The sequence below is a fragment of the Physcomitrium patens genome, chromosome 6 (assembly GCF_059467195.1).
Source record: "Physcomitrium patens ecotype Gransden chromosome 6, ASM5946719v1, whole genome shotgun sequence".
NCBI classification, from domain to species: domain Eukaryota; kingdom Viridiplantae; phylum Streptophyta; class Bryopsida; order Funariales; family Funariaceae; genus Physcomitrium; species Physcomitrium patens.
The window spans coordinates 7,988,825-8,003,916 of NC_143415.1; the positions used below are offsets into that span (position 1 = coordinate 7,988,825).

A 15,092-nucleotide genomic window follows, 5' to 3' on the forward strand; every position below is an offset into this window, starting at 1 on the left:
CACTGAATTTGTTACTACATTCATATAATTTACAAATTCTTGAATATAATCTTACATCCTATAAAGCCTCACACAATTCACAGATTCAAGGCAATGAAAAATATATCATTCAATTCTAATAACATAAAATGCATGGATGGATGCATATATATATATATATATATATATTCACTTGGTGTGCCTGATTAAGCATGCTTTTATGTTTGCAATGATCAAGAGTACTATATCATGAGGTCAAATTCCAACACTTTGAACTTCACACAACATTGAAGTTTCAGAGATGTTGCAAGAATATGAAGCCCTGCCAACCACTTTAAGTGTGAAACCATGCACCAGATTCAAGTAGGGATGGATGAATGTGTGACTAAACGGACTGGTGTTTGGATATAAACATTGGATGAGAAGTGATTGCTTTTTTATGGAACAGAAACCCACTTACGACCACTGAGGAAGCCAAACTTATCCTGGCTGAGTCTCAAAAGGGAAAGGTACGTCCACAATGGGTTGGTGGAACAAGATTGCAAAGGCCCCCAAACTGCCAAGCCCCTTCTCTGTCCTGCCTGCCCACTCACCATCTGGTTTTGCCTTTGCTGAGTTGTTGTTGTCTGTGGGAGGCTGTCAGCCATGGATGCATGTGGTGGATGCGTGTACTTTTTTTTTTTCTCATTCTTCTTCGATAAGGAACTTCACATTCCAGAGCTTCCAGGGTTTCACCATTCCGCATTATTCTTGAAGTGAGGTTTAATTCATGTGGAGAACTGTATCTGTAAGTTCAAGCCTATGTTTACAAGCAGTGAAAACCTCATTTAAAGATATATGTTGCTGAGATCATTTGGGATTCTTAGTTAGATGTGAAAACTATAAATGAGCTCTCTAGGTATTGGATTGATTTTGTATGCATTTAGTTTGAAGGTTGTACGTTTGCATGCCATGTCATGAATACATGGGTGAAGGTTTTAATGACAGACATGTGAAGTTGAATCTAAATGTAAAGTAAGCTTTTTCATTTTTGGATGTAAGAAATCTACATGTTCAAGTACACATGTTCCTTCACTTTGTATTTATTGTTTGATGAACTCTTGAATAAAACTGGCTTGGATTTGCATGACTTTATGTATCTACCCTTTGCAATATGCATCTATTCTGGTACTTGCTGCTTGGAATTTGTCATAAGCTGCTTGGCCATTACCTTAAGTAGTTGAGCTGGCAGACTGCATTCAAAGGGAGTGGACCTCATTGCATGCTGTGTCAGCACCACAAGACATAACAAATTGCCCTGGAATTTCCTCTTTTCAAATATCCTTTCAACACAAAAGTTCTCCCAAGCATGAAAGATGAATCCATGGGTGGAACTTTGTTGTGATGTTCTTTCTGGAACATATGATCCTAAGTTAGATAGTGAGGCCATTCCATCCAAAATGGAACTTCTTAAAATATGACTCCTTCTTAAATATCCATAACAAGAAAATGAAAAAATGAAAAATAAATAAATAAAGCAAGTTTATGAATTCATTTGAAAGTTCAGCCATCAAAACAACAATCATGAAGTTCAAAAGAGTGATGGGTTTATTTCATCAATATGTCAGATGTTTTCAAAGTTAGTAGCTGAAGCACAATGTTCTTTGTTTGAGTGGGAAAACCTCAATCTGCACCCATTCAAAAACTAAGGCTTTTGGCCAAGGGAACTCAGTTGGGTTCCCTGGTTCAATCTCACAGGGGATTGGAACAGTCACTGAGAGAAAGAATAAGCCCTAATATTGGAACCCTGACTTTGAAACCCTAATATTGTTCCCAACTCCTTCAGAGTGTGACAATAAAAAGCTATGTGGAAGTGGATTAGGGTTTGAGATTTAAGGGGAGAGAAAGACGAGGGTGTCAGTCTGCACATGAAGCTAAAGGCGCAGAACATGGCTCTCTCCTTTCCTCTCTCTCCACATCTATATATACTGATTGTTCACCATTCTATTTTAGTTAAGTAATTGTGACTGAGAATAGAAAACTTGTATTGATTGTTGAATGTTAACTAGTATCTCATTCCCATAGTCATCTTTGAAATTCAAACTTGTATCTTATGTATGGTATCCAAGTTTTAATTCATGTTTGTTGGGAGAAGATCATGTGTCTCTTGTTCTATATTTATATTTTATACTCTGCCTAGATGTAAATATCATCACTAAAAAAAACACCACTTGCAGGTTAAAATTTGATAAACATGTATTGATTTTTTTTTAGGCTTCTGCATGGTTAAAAAATACACTCATGGTGGTATTCCCCAGGGTGGATGCTGAACATATATCAGATGCAGAAAGTGGTATTTGATCATCAATAAATTTATATGTTCAATGATTGTGCATTTTAAATTCCAGGAACTTATAAATAAATACATACATGTTGATGGTGTGATAATTTATATATTTACGGTTATTTATGATTAGTTATTTGTTTCTTGCTTGCTTTTTTGTTTGTAAATTTTTTATATACATTTGCTTACAGATGCTTGAAATTGAAAATCGGATGTTTCAAGTAAAATGTTATGCAACGTAACAGTCCTTAAATAAATTCACACCCATCACAATATCATTCAATTGCTATGTGTAAAGACATTATACCTAAATATATATTTAAAGACATCAAAAAAATTCGAAATTTTACACAAACGTATTAAGTTCTCTGAAAAGTTCACTATCTTGTGAACCAATATACAACAATAAAAACCCAACAATAAACGGATAACATGATCGGCTTGAAAGAAAAGCAAAGAAGCCATCAAAGGCAACAATGATCCACAAACGAGATTTTGCACTTTCTTTATTATAGATGAAAGTTGATCAACATCCAAAACGGATGACCATACATCCATCCAGCTCCGCATTCACACAAGGCGCCGTTCCGATGCAGTTTCGCCGTCATCGGCGGGGACCCACAACCACATTCCTCGGCGAGTGAACACCGAAAGAGAATTCCTCGGAGATCGTCGTCAATTCAACTCGGAGCTCCGATGGCTGCTGGGAAGGGCACTAGATCGTCTAACCAACCTCGAGTGAGAAGCAGTTGGAAAGGGTAAGCTGCGGTGGTCAAGTTTGTTGTCCACCAAAAGGTTCGCGAATCGTCGTCGTCGTCAAACCTCCCAACCTGCCGCGGAGGAAAGTAAACGAGAATGATCTCACTGCATCAGACAGCCGCGACCACGAGGTTGACTTCCTCATCCTAACATTCTCGCAGGAAAAAAGTAGTATTATTATTGTTATTATTATTATTATTATTATTATTATAATATCGGATCAGACAGCACCGGTCAACACTGAGCTCCCAATCTCCCGTTAATGACCGCGTGAAATTTATGACCTGAGCTCGTCTCGTCTCTCTAGTGTGAAATGCGATTCCGCGAAGCCGCGTCCACAGACCGGCTGTCGGACAGATGTACAGGGCAGACACCCTCGAACTCACCGACAGGGAATTCCCTGAAGCATGCCCGCGTGTCGGTGAATTGGGTGTTTTTTGCATGCAATCCAATCTCCGTGGCATCGCTGTTCCTGGCATCTTCGAAGCTAGCTTGTGTGACCAGTCGCGTGCCAAGTTGGTGATTGTGTGTGAAAGAAGTCTGGAAGTGAAGAAGTGCGGAAACGGGGTTCATGCGTTTCTCAAAATGGCACTGTATCTGGTATATGAAATGTGATGGGAAGGGGTTTTCGGAAAATTTCGTGTGTCCACTGATAATAATCTCATTCGTGCTTGGCAGTCTTCGCCCCGCTTTAGCTTCCAAGGCCTCCATCTTCATTGCTTAATACATGAGGGCTCCTGAATGAGATCTCTCGATGCGTCGGAAGACCTTTTGTCGTCTTCTGGACAAAATGGCTGCTGGGTGTAATTGCGTTGACAGAAACTCCTGCTTTAATTGTCTGCTCCAGTGTCTCACTCTGGACAATCTACCTTAAGATGAGCCACTCGCAGGCGCAGTACTAGTGAGAATCTCCGAGGACAGGATTTCACTTAGGGTTCGATTTTAGGTTTGTGTTCGGTTGATTGAATGTTTTCTTTTTCATAAAATAAATTTGAGGTTTTATTTGTGATTTAGTGTTGGGTGAGGACAAGCTAATATAATTCCTTTGATTATCACATCTGGGGTTGAAATGAGCAGATGATTTTGTCATTCAAGGTGTATCTGTGGTGCATCAATTCCCTGTCGAGACAATTCTGAAAGGATTTGATGATTACATGCAGTCGAGAAATAGAAGGAAGGTCCCTGCTCGGTGAATTTGATGAATCAGTCAATTAGCTGTTTATCATTCTGTCTGAAATCGGATTTTATGTCACGGCATTCTTGTGCATCATATCCCCAATAATTCTGATTCGCAAGTACCATGTATGCTTACAGAATCTATGACTCGGCTAACTCTTTCACTGCGGTTTGCGATCACATGTTTGGGATTTAGGCCATTTTTCTTTTCCGTGTTTCATACAACTTGATGATGTTAAAATGGGATCCTGGAAAAATCCGGTACCTCATATAGGTATGCGTGCAATAGAAATTGCATAGACGTGAAGCTGCACAGGAGCTTCACCAAGTTGTGAGAGATGGCAGTAGACACTGAAATTTACGAGGAGAGTATTGATGACCAATTTGAGATGGAAATATGCTTGGACGCCGCATCGCCCTACACTTCTTCTTTATCGAGGTGCTCTTGAGGTGAGCTCCTTGTAGTTGGTTTTTACAGAGAAATTCTACAAAGAGCTCTGTGTGATTGTCAGTTTCTTATCCTCCATTCATTCACACAACAAATAGGGTTCGCGGATTCACCAGAGGTCTTAATCTGATCTTTCAAAGTGAATCCAATGCATTTTGATATGATGCAGGTGTAAACAAAACCTACCGGTTTTTCCTGGAGCAGTTTGTGCCGCCTTCGGTAACAGTTCCTCTCAGAAGTTCGAACCTGCTCCGGTTGTTTCAATAGTCCACTAATTCATGTTCGCTCGCTTCTCATTGACAGACTATATCAAAATTTCTGTATCTGTGTAAGTTTTTGGGCAAAATACTCATAAAGCTCGTCCTGTTGATTTCTGGCGCTCATTTCAAGGGGGTTTCACATCGAGGAGATTCAGCAAATTTCGGAGTAACTCTCAATTTTATGCGATGCCAGCGCAACCTAACAGCTGTCGCTAAATCCAAGTTTGGTTCTTCGTTCTCCTGCTTCAGTGTAAACTACGTGATTTGCGCATCCGAAACTTTCGAGGATTGAAACATAAAGCCTCTGTATGAAAATCTAATTCAACATCAAAGATGTTCATCGGTTGGGTTTGGAGTCCTGGTGGCTCAGGGCTACGATATCTTTTTTTAATTCTAGTGTTTCTCACTATTTCTAACACATCATTTGTTATGGTCAACCGAACCCACATGGAAAAAATTTACGGCAGTGCAGTCCAGTTCCGAACAAATCTGACATCAAAAATGTACGGCTCCAGTGCTTTACACTTACGTGATTCATGATCAGCATTTGGTGTCGTGAGCCTTGTCTCAGGGACGCCAAGAACTTGCAGCCCAATTCATGGCCTTCTTTCGTACTTCTCCTTGAAGGGAAGTCCAACATTGAGTTTGCATATTTGATCCCAGCATTTTTGCGAAAGTTTTTTCTGAGCACAGGGTTTCGCTGTAGACAAAGCCAATCCGATCTACTTGGGGTGAAAGCACCACGCTGCCGCTGAAGGTATGCGAGCAGAGCTCTATTGTCCGGAATTGTTCTCCCCAATAGGACATACCTTCTTGGGAGTTCGTTGCGTAGAATCTCAGGATGCGCACCTACATACGTGGCTGGATCAGATGATGCTTTTGGATATATTCGTCTAGCTTTTTCTATTGAACAGACGACTGTTCGTGTGCTGCATCGCTACAGCTGCACATACCACTTTCTTTTCTGCATTCTAGGGTTTGACCCATTCTATACATCGCTTTTTCATCGACTGTTGCAAGTGTCGGTTTGCTGCAAATTCTCGGTCTAAGCAGTTTGGATTGAAGAATTCCAGGTATGCTTGAGGAGTTTTCTGATGAAGCAAGTTGTGTAGGACAGTGCAGGAATGTGTCAAACGTGCAGAGTTTTCGTAGTTTCTTCCCGGATTTTTCTCAGTTTGAAAACCCGAAACAATTGGTTATTGTGTTGCCAAGAAAGGAAAAGAGAAAATCCTTGTAATGTTCGTAGGGAATTGAAAGCTATGTGCACATGATTTGCTGCAGGATTAGGGCTTCCTTGACGTGAATTTGTGACTAGTTTTTTAGGGTTTAAGCCCGTGCGAAATTGTGGGTGACTACGGCCAACTTTATATATGTTCACAACGGATTCAATCACATTTATATCATGCATTACGTTGCTTCTTTGATAAGAATGTTTAAAATAGCAAGGTTGCTTTTCAAAACAAGCAACAGAAGCCTTTGGAAATGGGTGAATACATATTGGAGGTAAAACCTTTTTAGAATGGTTAGTTTAGAAATAAATTAGTGAATGAAAATATCATTCTATTTATAATTTCCAATGCAATTTAGATTATTTTTAATAATACAAAAAGATGATGAAAAATTTTCAAGTGATATCTTGTATACAAAATAAATAAATAAATATCCATAATTAAATAAAAAGTTAAAAGAAAACTGAAATTTAGATCAGGCTCACCAATTGGAGAGCACTTAAATAAATAAACACTTTTGTTCAATTGGTATACATAATATTAGTTGTTTTTGTATGCAAATAATAAATATCGTGATACATGATCATTGATCTTCTAAATTCTACTCAAAATGATGAATGTCTGTCGGAGTGAACATCTGAACTTTGTCCCAACTAATGCCACTACTACTTCTACTTGCCATCCTGTACTTGTGTGCTGTGCTGAGTGACCCTTGACCATCAAAATCAAAATGTGATAATACCCAAAAGCTAAAAGGAAGCACAACTTCACATTTTCATGTCCAAATCTCAAACTTGGAGTCACTCTTCAAAGCTAACCATACTTATGGTTCAGCCAAAGCTTGGCTGTTCTTCAACTGGAACCCTCTCTTCTCTCATGCTTTTCGATGCTTCGATATGTGCACATGAAGCAATCTGCAACTCAGGAGGAGTCCCTTGCTTCTCTTTTGTTTGCTGATCTTAGGTGTGTCATCAATGAGTCTATGAGTTAATCATTCTGTGGACTATGGAGTTGGAGAGACCAATTTCTTGTGATGGGAGATGATGAAGCCGGGGATACACTTTTCTACAGGAGAGCGAGTTTACCTCTTTGACTGTGTCCTTCACAATCGCTATGATGCGTCTGCTTCCACTGCAGGTATTTGGATCAGCATCGTTGACTCTTTGTCGATAACGAAAATGTGAATCGTGGCAAAGAGTGTTATCGTGGGTTGTAGTTGCTTTGATTCACTTTGCTTTGCTTTGCTCTATGTATATTTTTAGTATTTTTTCTGCCTTCGTTGCACCTTAGAAATTTCTCACTCTATCGCATGCTTTTTAGACGCGGGAACTCACCATGGAGTAGTTGCTTTGGCCTCGTCACGTAGCTTGGAGTTTTTGAAGTATTGTAAAAGGTGGGGTTTCGCTGTCATCAACATGGCGGAAGGAAGTGGCAATGAAGAAAAAGGAAAAAAAACAAACCACGTGTGAGCGACTCGAGGCTGTCGGCATTGCGTTATTTTGTGAAAGGGGTGAACATGAAAAATAATATCTGGTAGTTGGTCTGACCAGTTGAGGGTTGATTTATCCTCCTACCCTCTCCTTGCCTAGTTTGGAGTCTCCGAATCTAGCTTTGGTTTATGGTTTTCTAAATTTAGCAATATTGATGGTCTAGAAAGGATACCTGAGTTTTCACTCGTTTGAATGAGTTGGGCTTTTGACACCATGAATACACCGATGAACAATAAGATTTAGCCTACGCCACCTATGAAGAGATATTTACTATCTAGGGCACGAAGGTCTACAATCTCGATGCTTAACTAGTACATATGCTGCCTATATTTTTTGCACAGCGTCTTGGATCGATTATAGCACGCATTTGGGCTTTGGTTCACTTCATCGCAACATCCGAGTTTTTGTGTCGTTGTTTCTGGCTATTTTTGGGGAGTGAGGGGGGCCATAAGTTTCGTAAGCTGCCTGGGCCGGTAAATTAGTTCCGTTGAAGCTGTCATGAATAGTACCCGTTTCATTCCGCTTCATCTGTGCGTCATTGTCACCTCCAATAGAATTCACGGCAAGAGGCGGGTTGTTCCAAGCTATCATCTGACAAGTAAAAATTGGCTAGTTGTTTGTTTGTGTTTCTCAAGGTTTAGTTTTGTTTTACTTCATTAGTGTCTCTTTCACAAATACACTTGTAATCCCTGGAATAATAACAATTATCCTGCGTCTAAACATGAGCCTTCAACCTTAAACTGTGTCATGACATCACTTCTAAAGTGGGTTACTCTTGTGAGAAGCAATTCGCAGATTGGAGACATGGCAAGTGAGGTTCTGTTGTCATGGTCGTGGCTGGTTACAATATTGTTGATTCTGGCAACAATATGCATGGCATTCAAGACTTTAATTGGAGACACGCTGCAATTTTGGCGTTGCGGCGGTCGCGCCTTTATCCAGGAGTTGCTTGCCAGGTTTCATGCTATTCATCTTCTAAAGGCACCATCTCTCTCTAAGGCTATTCAGATAGGTACATCAACTTGCAAGTCTTGGTGTGATCACCACAAATGCTTCTTGAGTACGGGCTGTAGTCTCCTTGTAGTTGCTCAATCTTAGATCTTGGGCGACAATTTTCTTTCAGATATGGAGATCCCTTTACCGCTTCAATTATGGGCTAAAATATGTTGTCAACTCATCGGAAGCCGTCAAGTTTGTACTTTCCAAATCCGAAGTTACGGGATTCCCGGTAGGCCGAGCCAAAAGTGCCGCGCAACTTCTTAGTGAGAGTAAATTTGTGACATCTCAAAGCCTTGCCCACTTTGGAAGAGTTACCCTTGCTTCTGTCTCAGGTAATGCACTCAGGAACATGTAACTTTTCGTCAGTTCTTTGGCCAAGAGAACTGTCAAGTCTTGGGTAAATCAAGCGCTAGTGAACAAAGTTGAAGAAATGGAAAAAAGTAGCTCACGTTGCACACCTTGTACTCTCAATTCTTTAAACAAAATATAGTTCATGAATGAAGTTGGGCTTCTAAGTTTCGCACGGGTTAGAAACCATTCAGTACTTAGCAATAAACACGACATAGCTCTTTCAAGCAATTATTTCATGGGAGAGAAAGTAGTCACGTGTAACAAATTTTTTACGACGTTAACTTAACATGTAGAAGGGAATTGGATAGTCTCATACTTTTTGCTAGTATACTTACGTTGTGCAAATAAGAGCACATACTGTGTGTTAATACTGTTTGATTAGCCACTTCAACTTTCCAGTCTACCCATAGCATTAGTGTGCAACATTCAGACCAGTTTGATGATGTAGTGCTCACCCTATGCGCTCCAACATTGTGCAGTATACATTTGAGGTAATAATGCTCATGGCGTGGAAGGATGTTGAGGTGGGGTCTGAGAAAATGGACCAGATCAGACATGAACTTCACACGCTTTTGAGAGGTCTTAGAGCGTTACCTATCAATCTCCCTGGATTCACATACTACAAGTCCAGGAAGGTATGATCCTTTCGGGCATAAACACAACTTAGATGATTTCGTCCATTTATCTTGCTAAGGTACTTGAGATTAGGCTGTAATCGTTATTTGCAATGGTTAATGCATAGGTGTCCTATTCCATGACGCTAGGTTTTCTATTCCCAAAAAGAACATTGCCATGATGTTGGTATCCTCATAGTACTTGCAATACTTACAACACCGCTGATAATACTGCTAACCGGATCAATTGTTTGAATCAGGCCAAGCTGGTTCTTGTGTCTCTCATGCTGAAGTCAATCGCAAAGAGGAGAGAGGCTAATATCGAGTTGAATGATTTTAGGAATAATTTGATGAAAATGACGGCGATTGAAGTGCCTGATTATGACATATGCTGCATCATGGTCGTCTTCATGTTTGCTTCTACTGATACCACATCCGCTTTAATATCTTGGGTTGTGAAATACCTCCATGACTTTCCAGAAGTACGTCAACGAGTGCAGGTGAGCATTAGATTTCGAATAAAACCATGAACATGCTGTTAAGCCCTCTCTTAACAATGAGACTACACTGGTATTAGTTTGTTCAAACGTGAACTATCTCTCGCTTTAAGAATAGTTCCCTTCTATGACGTTCAATTTCCTCGCTTGTCACACTCCTAAAACCAAGTTAATCATAGATAATAATTTGCACTCAGATTCAGATCTGGTGATGTCATAAGCACTTGTTGGATGCATTCAGTATGAACAAGACTTCATTTGGGAAAAAGATGGTTGAAGACAAGTCATTAACTTGGTTCAAGCCGAAGAGCAGCATGTCTTACACTTTGCAAGCAACTGTTCGGACCTCTGGCCCTATAAACATAGAATTACTGATCACCAACTACTCAATCATGCCACTGTTTTTGATCTTTGGTTATTGTTCTATATGTTGGGTTAGAGGTAGAAGTCGTGTTAAACCCGCTTAGCTCAAAGGTTTGGAGCAGTCCTCGATTCTCTCTACTAATTTGGCAATTACTGGAGGTAACTTGCAGGTTATCTACGAGATTCTGAGAGTTGAGACACTTGTTTTGTTTCTTCCTAGGAGAGCCACCACAGATTATCAACTTCAAAGGTAAATTTTGCTGCTATGGTGAATCCCTACTCCGCACCCTTACGTTGAGCCGCTTGTTCTCCATTTCATTCTGAACTGTTTACGTCCACCCAGGCTTTGTCTTTCCAAAAGGTTCAAAAGTTTGGGCAGCGACAAGTTCACTTCAGCTCAATCCAGAGAACTATTGAAAGCCCCAAATGTTTCGATCCATCCAGATTTGAGGTACTTGAGAAAAGCATCACAACCAAAAGAAGTCGACCATTAGGAAAATTTTCTTTACATTTTATTGAAGGCATTAATTCATGATTCTGATTACCCTATGAAGCTTTCTCATGCACACAAGAACAACCTTGAGATTCACATGCCTTACACATGATAGAGACGCCGGTTCTCTGTACTTCATCATCTTAGATACTTGTGAACTATATTTTCAATTTCACTAGTAGAGATCTGGGCACCATTTAACTCTGTTTAACGTGAACGAACGTATTTTAACGGAAATAGAATTCTACTAAAAATAACGTTTCCCCCTTTTTCGTGATGGAACACATTTTTAACGTAATAATCATCTCTAGCAAGTGATGTGGACTTTTGTGCTCAAGAAAATTTGACATGTCAAATAGTGTGTCCATGATTTCTTCTACTTATGCATCGTGATGTGGACTAATTGGTAGATAATGTGACAATCAACATCAATTGCTTGTAGATAGTCCATAGTTTCTTAAATAAAAATATATGGGTGTATCTTTTGGAGGCACGTTTTTTTCTGTGCATGTTGCCATATTTTTCAATTTGCAAAGTTCTGTGAAGGTCTTTAAAATGTTAATGTCAAATTTAACATATATTGCTTTATTTTGAATTAATCATGATATTTATGCCTATTTAAAATTAAAGTATTACATACATTGATTGAAACATAAAATAATCATATAATTTATAAGTATTATAAACAATTACTATAAACTCTCCATTACAATTTGAAAAATTATGGAAGACCCATACAAAAGTAAGTTAATGATTTTTATTTTATTTAGATGTGAAATAGACAATGTTGCCATTGTTTTCAATTAAGAGCTCCATTAGGAATTTCTTTACAATTTTTTTGTAAGAAAGTTGTATATCCCTTGTTTAGTGCATCTTCCATCATATTATAATTAAATACCTTTTTTATTACTTTTAAGAATAGAAAGCTCTATATTATAATTTGATGTCAATAGAACTTTGACTTCAATTAAATTTGATATGCTTTTGTAGTAAAAATTAACTAGATTTTTTATTTTATTTTTTTATTATACTTATAATCCTTTCCATTCTTGTCTATGTATCAAATTCTACTATGGTAAGGTATACCACCAAAAAGAGTCTTGGAATTTGGAAGACAAATATTTGCATGGTTTTACTTCAAGTACTCTATTTAACCACAATCTATTCAGTACAACATGAAAATAAAAACTATTTGTAAGTGTGGTAATCTACATTCATTCAAACCAAAGATAATTGTGTCAAAATTCCTACCAATTTTTTTGGCTTAAGTAATTTAAGTACCACAATAAAATTCTTTTATTTTTAAAAACTAAAAATAAATGATGTATAGCTTACTATTTTTTCTTTTGTTTGTATTTATATTCATTGATTAATTTGTGTTGTGTTGTGTGTGTGTGTTTTTTTTTAATCATATCATTTTCTATCTTTTTTTTTTCCATTTTTTTCTTGTTCTTTATCATTTGCAACTAGCTGATTCTATTAGTAAAACATAGATAATATTTTATTTTCATGAATATTACAAACTTGAATTTTTTTTCTATTGCTGATTTCATAATTGAACTAATTACTTTATTCTTTGTAACCATACTTGTCATTGTTGCCTTTAATGGAATTTTCTTTGACCACAAACTAATAATAACATCCATGGTACATAATTATCTTTAAGCAATATAACACAACAAATAAGAAAAATAAAATGTCAATTACAACAAAGACTTTGTTGAATCTACAACTTTAGAACAAAATAAAGAATAATTTAATTTTGACATGTAATAATACGACCATTAGGTGAAAGAAGAAAGAAATTATTTTATTATAGAAGCGTTTAATTAAAAATATATAGTAAAAAAAATATAAATAAAAGATGGATAGGTAGTAAAATCTTGTAGTATTAAAAATAATTTTTATAAAAATAGATTTTACTTACTTTTTATGGCCATAAATAAGAAAAAAAAGTTAGATTAAAAAACAAAAGATATAAGAATATGTAAGACGGAATTAGAAATTAATTTTAGAAAAAATTACCTCATATAATCAAGAATTCATACTTAGAGAGGATTTGTTGCCAATTAAGATTGAAATAAAATTCTAAGATACAAAATCAAGTACCTATTCCATTTTTGAGGTTCTTTAGCAAATTAGAGAGTGACATTAGAAAGCAAATCAGAGAGTGGCATTAGAAAGCAAACCAAATTAGGCTTCTTTAACTATTAATTTTGAAGGTTTTAAGTTTGTAATGACTTTGTAAGAGCTTTAAAAAATTAGAATTGTTTTAGGTGACTTTAATTTTTGTAAATAAAATAGGATTGAAATTTTGAACAATTTCGTGAATTTTGCAGTAGATCTATAGTTGACAATTTATAGATTTGTAAATATAATAATAGTTAATGTATGCTATGAATTTAAGCTTAATCAAATATTTATGTTAAAAATTATTGAAGTTTAAGTGAGAGTTTCTAAGATCTCACAATCTTAGTGAGAGTTTCTAAGATCTTTAACAATCTATTAGTGTCAAGGACATACACTAGGAAGTTGTAGAAGATTCTAGAAGATATTAGAGAAGCTTTGTAGTTTGTAAAAACTACTTGAGAAGTTTTCAAGCTCATGGAAGTTGCTTGAGAAGTTTCTTAGCTTCTGGAAGCTGCTTGAGAAGCTTTCTAGTTAATAGAAGCTACTTGAGAAGCTTTCTAGTTAATAGAAGCTACTTGAGAAGCTTCCTAGCTTGTAGTATATGTAGGAGCTGAGACTGAGGGGATCCTCAGTCTCGACAATACACCTCTTGGAGCTCTAGCTCACCTCTCTAGTATTATTCTTGTACTCATCTAACTAATCTAGTTCTTGCCAATTTTTCTTGAGCTTCTTGTTTAGATTTTTAATTAGTATTCTAAATTCATGATAGTTTGTCGAGACTACATGTTATGGACATATACATATAAGCCAATAATTACATGTATAAATAGGTAGAAGTAATTAAAATTAGATAAAAGTAAGTTAATTCTATAGTATTTGATATAGAAGCTTCCTAGAAGCTTCATAGATGTTGTTTTGACTTTATAGGTGTCTTTAATTGACTTTTTGGATTAGAAACATGGTCAACAAGTTGGCCATGTGCCACACATATTGTTAGCTTGAAGACCAAGCTAATTATGTGGCCCGCATGTAGAAAAACTTGCCTTGTAAGTCAAGACATGTATCCTACAAAGTCAACACATATTGGAGGTCCTATAGAACGTCACCACGTAGCCTCTAGTTAGATTATATATATAGAGACAAGAGTGAAGCCTTCTTCACTCTTGTGAACTCCTTTCTTGTTTCTTGTCTAGTTTCAAGGGTCTCTAGTTCTCTTGGCTTTTGGCAATAGCCATTCCAGTTTCTTTCTCAATATATATATCAAGTTATTTCTATTTTATCATCTTTTTTTGAGAGAAGTCTCACTTGTTATTTTTCTTTATCATGTTCTTGACTTTGACACTACACTCATCTTTTATATCAAAGCTAGTTCCTTCTTGTTAGAGTATGGATTACCCCTTTGCTTGAAGGTACTGGCATTTTAAAGGTTGCAAATTATCATCCTCTAAACCAATATTTCTTCTATTATAATATTAGAGTCTTATCTTTACTGGAGAGAGTGGATTATCCCTCTTTTTGAAGGATTTAAGGAGTTTTAGAGGTTGCAGAGTACCCTCCTCTAAACCAATACTACCTTCTTGTAGAGTCATTTCTTTCCTTCTCTTAGAATGGCTGGAGGTCAAGATATTAGTATGACTGAAAGTTCATAGTCCAAGTTGGATGCCATTATGAATATTCTTGCTATGTTATCATAGAAAACTATAAAGATTGAAAGAATCATTGCAAGACTTTATAATTATGGAGCATTCGAGATGGCATAATCAAGGATTCACTAGCCTCAAGCTTTAGCACCAAGAGAAGTAGCTTTGCTTCTAGTTCAACAAGGACCGTTGGTCTTACAACGAAAGAAATCTCAAATTAGCCTTCCAAACAAGTTCAATGGTACACATTCCAAGTTTTGAGGTTTTGTCAATCAAATTAGATTGATAACAGCTTTATAGTCCAAACGCTATCCGATGGAAGAATCACATATTGGACTGGT

At 37.1% G+C, this 15,092-nt stretch overlaps 2 protein-coding genes and 1 long non-coding RNA gene across 5 annotated transcripts; 1 reads left to right on the forward strand and 2 right to left on the reverse strand.

The window, feature by feature from the left end:
* Positions 1 to 628: 628 nt before the first annotated feature.
* LOC141045483 (uncharacterized) lies at positions 629 to 2,736 on the reverse strand. Of its 2 annotated transcripts, none has more exons than XR_012217634.2 (3): positions 2,610 to 2,736; positions 1,190 to 2,173; positions 629 to 764 (listed from the first exon to the last, which is right to left on the reverse strand). It is a non-coding gene; the product is annotated as an uncharacterized LOC141045483 (long non-coding RNA). The 2 variants fall into 2 exon arrangements; XR_012217633.2 differs by having other exon boundaries at positions 654 to 778.
* Positions 2,737 to 2,795: 59 nt separating this feature from the next.
* On the reverse strand, positions 2,796 to 3,540 carry LOC141045482 (uncharacterized). Its single transcript, XM_073534503.2, has 2 exons — positions 3,346 to 3,540; positions 2,796 to 3,132 (listed from the first exon to the last, which is right to left on the reverse strand). The coding sequence occupies exons 1-2, from the start codon at positions 3,538 to 3,540 to the stop codon at positions 2,983 to 2,985; spliced, it is 345 nt and encodes a 114-aa protein (XP_073390604.1). The 3' UTR covers positions 2,796 to 2,982.
* A 3,323-nt stretch (positions 3,541 to 6,863) lies between these two features.
* On the forward strand, positions 6,864 to 14,875 carry LOC112283248 (abscisic acid 8'-hydroxylase 2). 2 transcript variants are annotated; one of them, XM_073534500.2, is made up of 4 exons: positions 6,864 to 7,311; positions 7,495 to 8,995; positions 9,494 to 9,649; positions 9,889 to 14,875. In XM_073534500.2, the coding sequence occupies exons 3-4, from the start codon at positions 9,512 to 9,514 to the stop codon at positions 10,156 to 10,158; spliced, it is 408 nt and encodes a 135-aa protein (XP_073390601.1). In that variant the 5' UTR covers positions 6,864 to 7,311; positions 7,495 to 8,995; positions 9,494 to 9,511; the 3' UTR covers positions 10,159 to 14,875. The 2 variants fall into 2 exon arrangements, with proteins under 2 accessions (XP_073390601.1, XP_073390602.1); XM_073534501.2 differs by having other exon boundaries at positions 7,541 to 8,995.
* The last annotated feature ends 217 nt before the right edge of the window (positions 14,876 to 15,092 follow it).

Coding starts and splice junctions, on each gene's coding strand:
- LOC141045482 (XM_073534503.2), bottom strand. CDS start 3,540: ATGCCAGGAACAGCGATGCCACGGAGATTGGATTGCATGCAAAAAACA. Junction 3,133..3,345: donor GAGAGACGAGACGAGCTCAG/GTCATAAATTTC, acceptor CCTCCGCGGCAG/GTTGGGAGGTTTGACGACGA.
- LOC112283248 (XM_073534500.2), top strand. CDS start 9,512: ATGCTCATGGCGTGGAAGGATGTTGAGGTGGGGTCTGAGAAAATGGAC. Junction 9,650..9,888: donor CATACTACAAGTCCAGGAAG/GTATGATCCTTT, acceptor TGTTTGAATCAG/GCCAAGCTGGTTCTTGTGTC.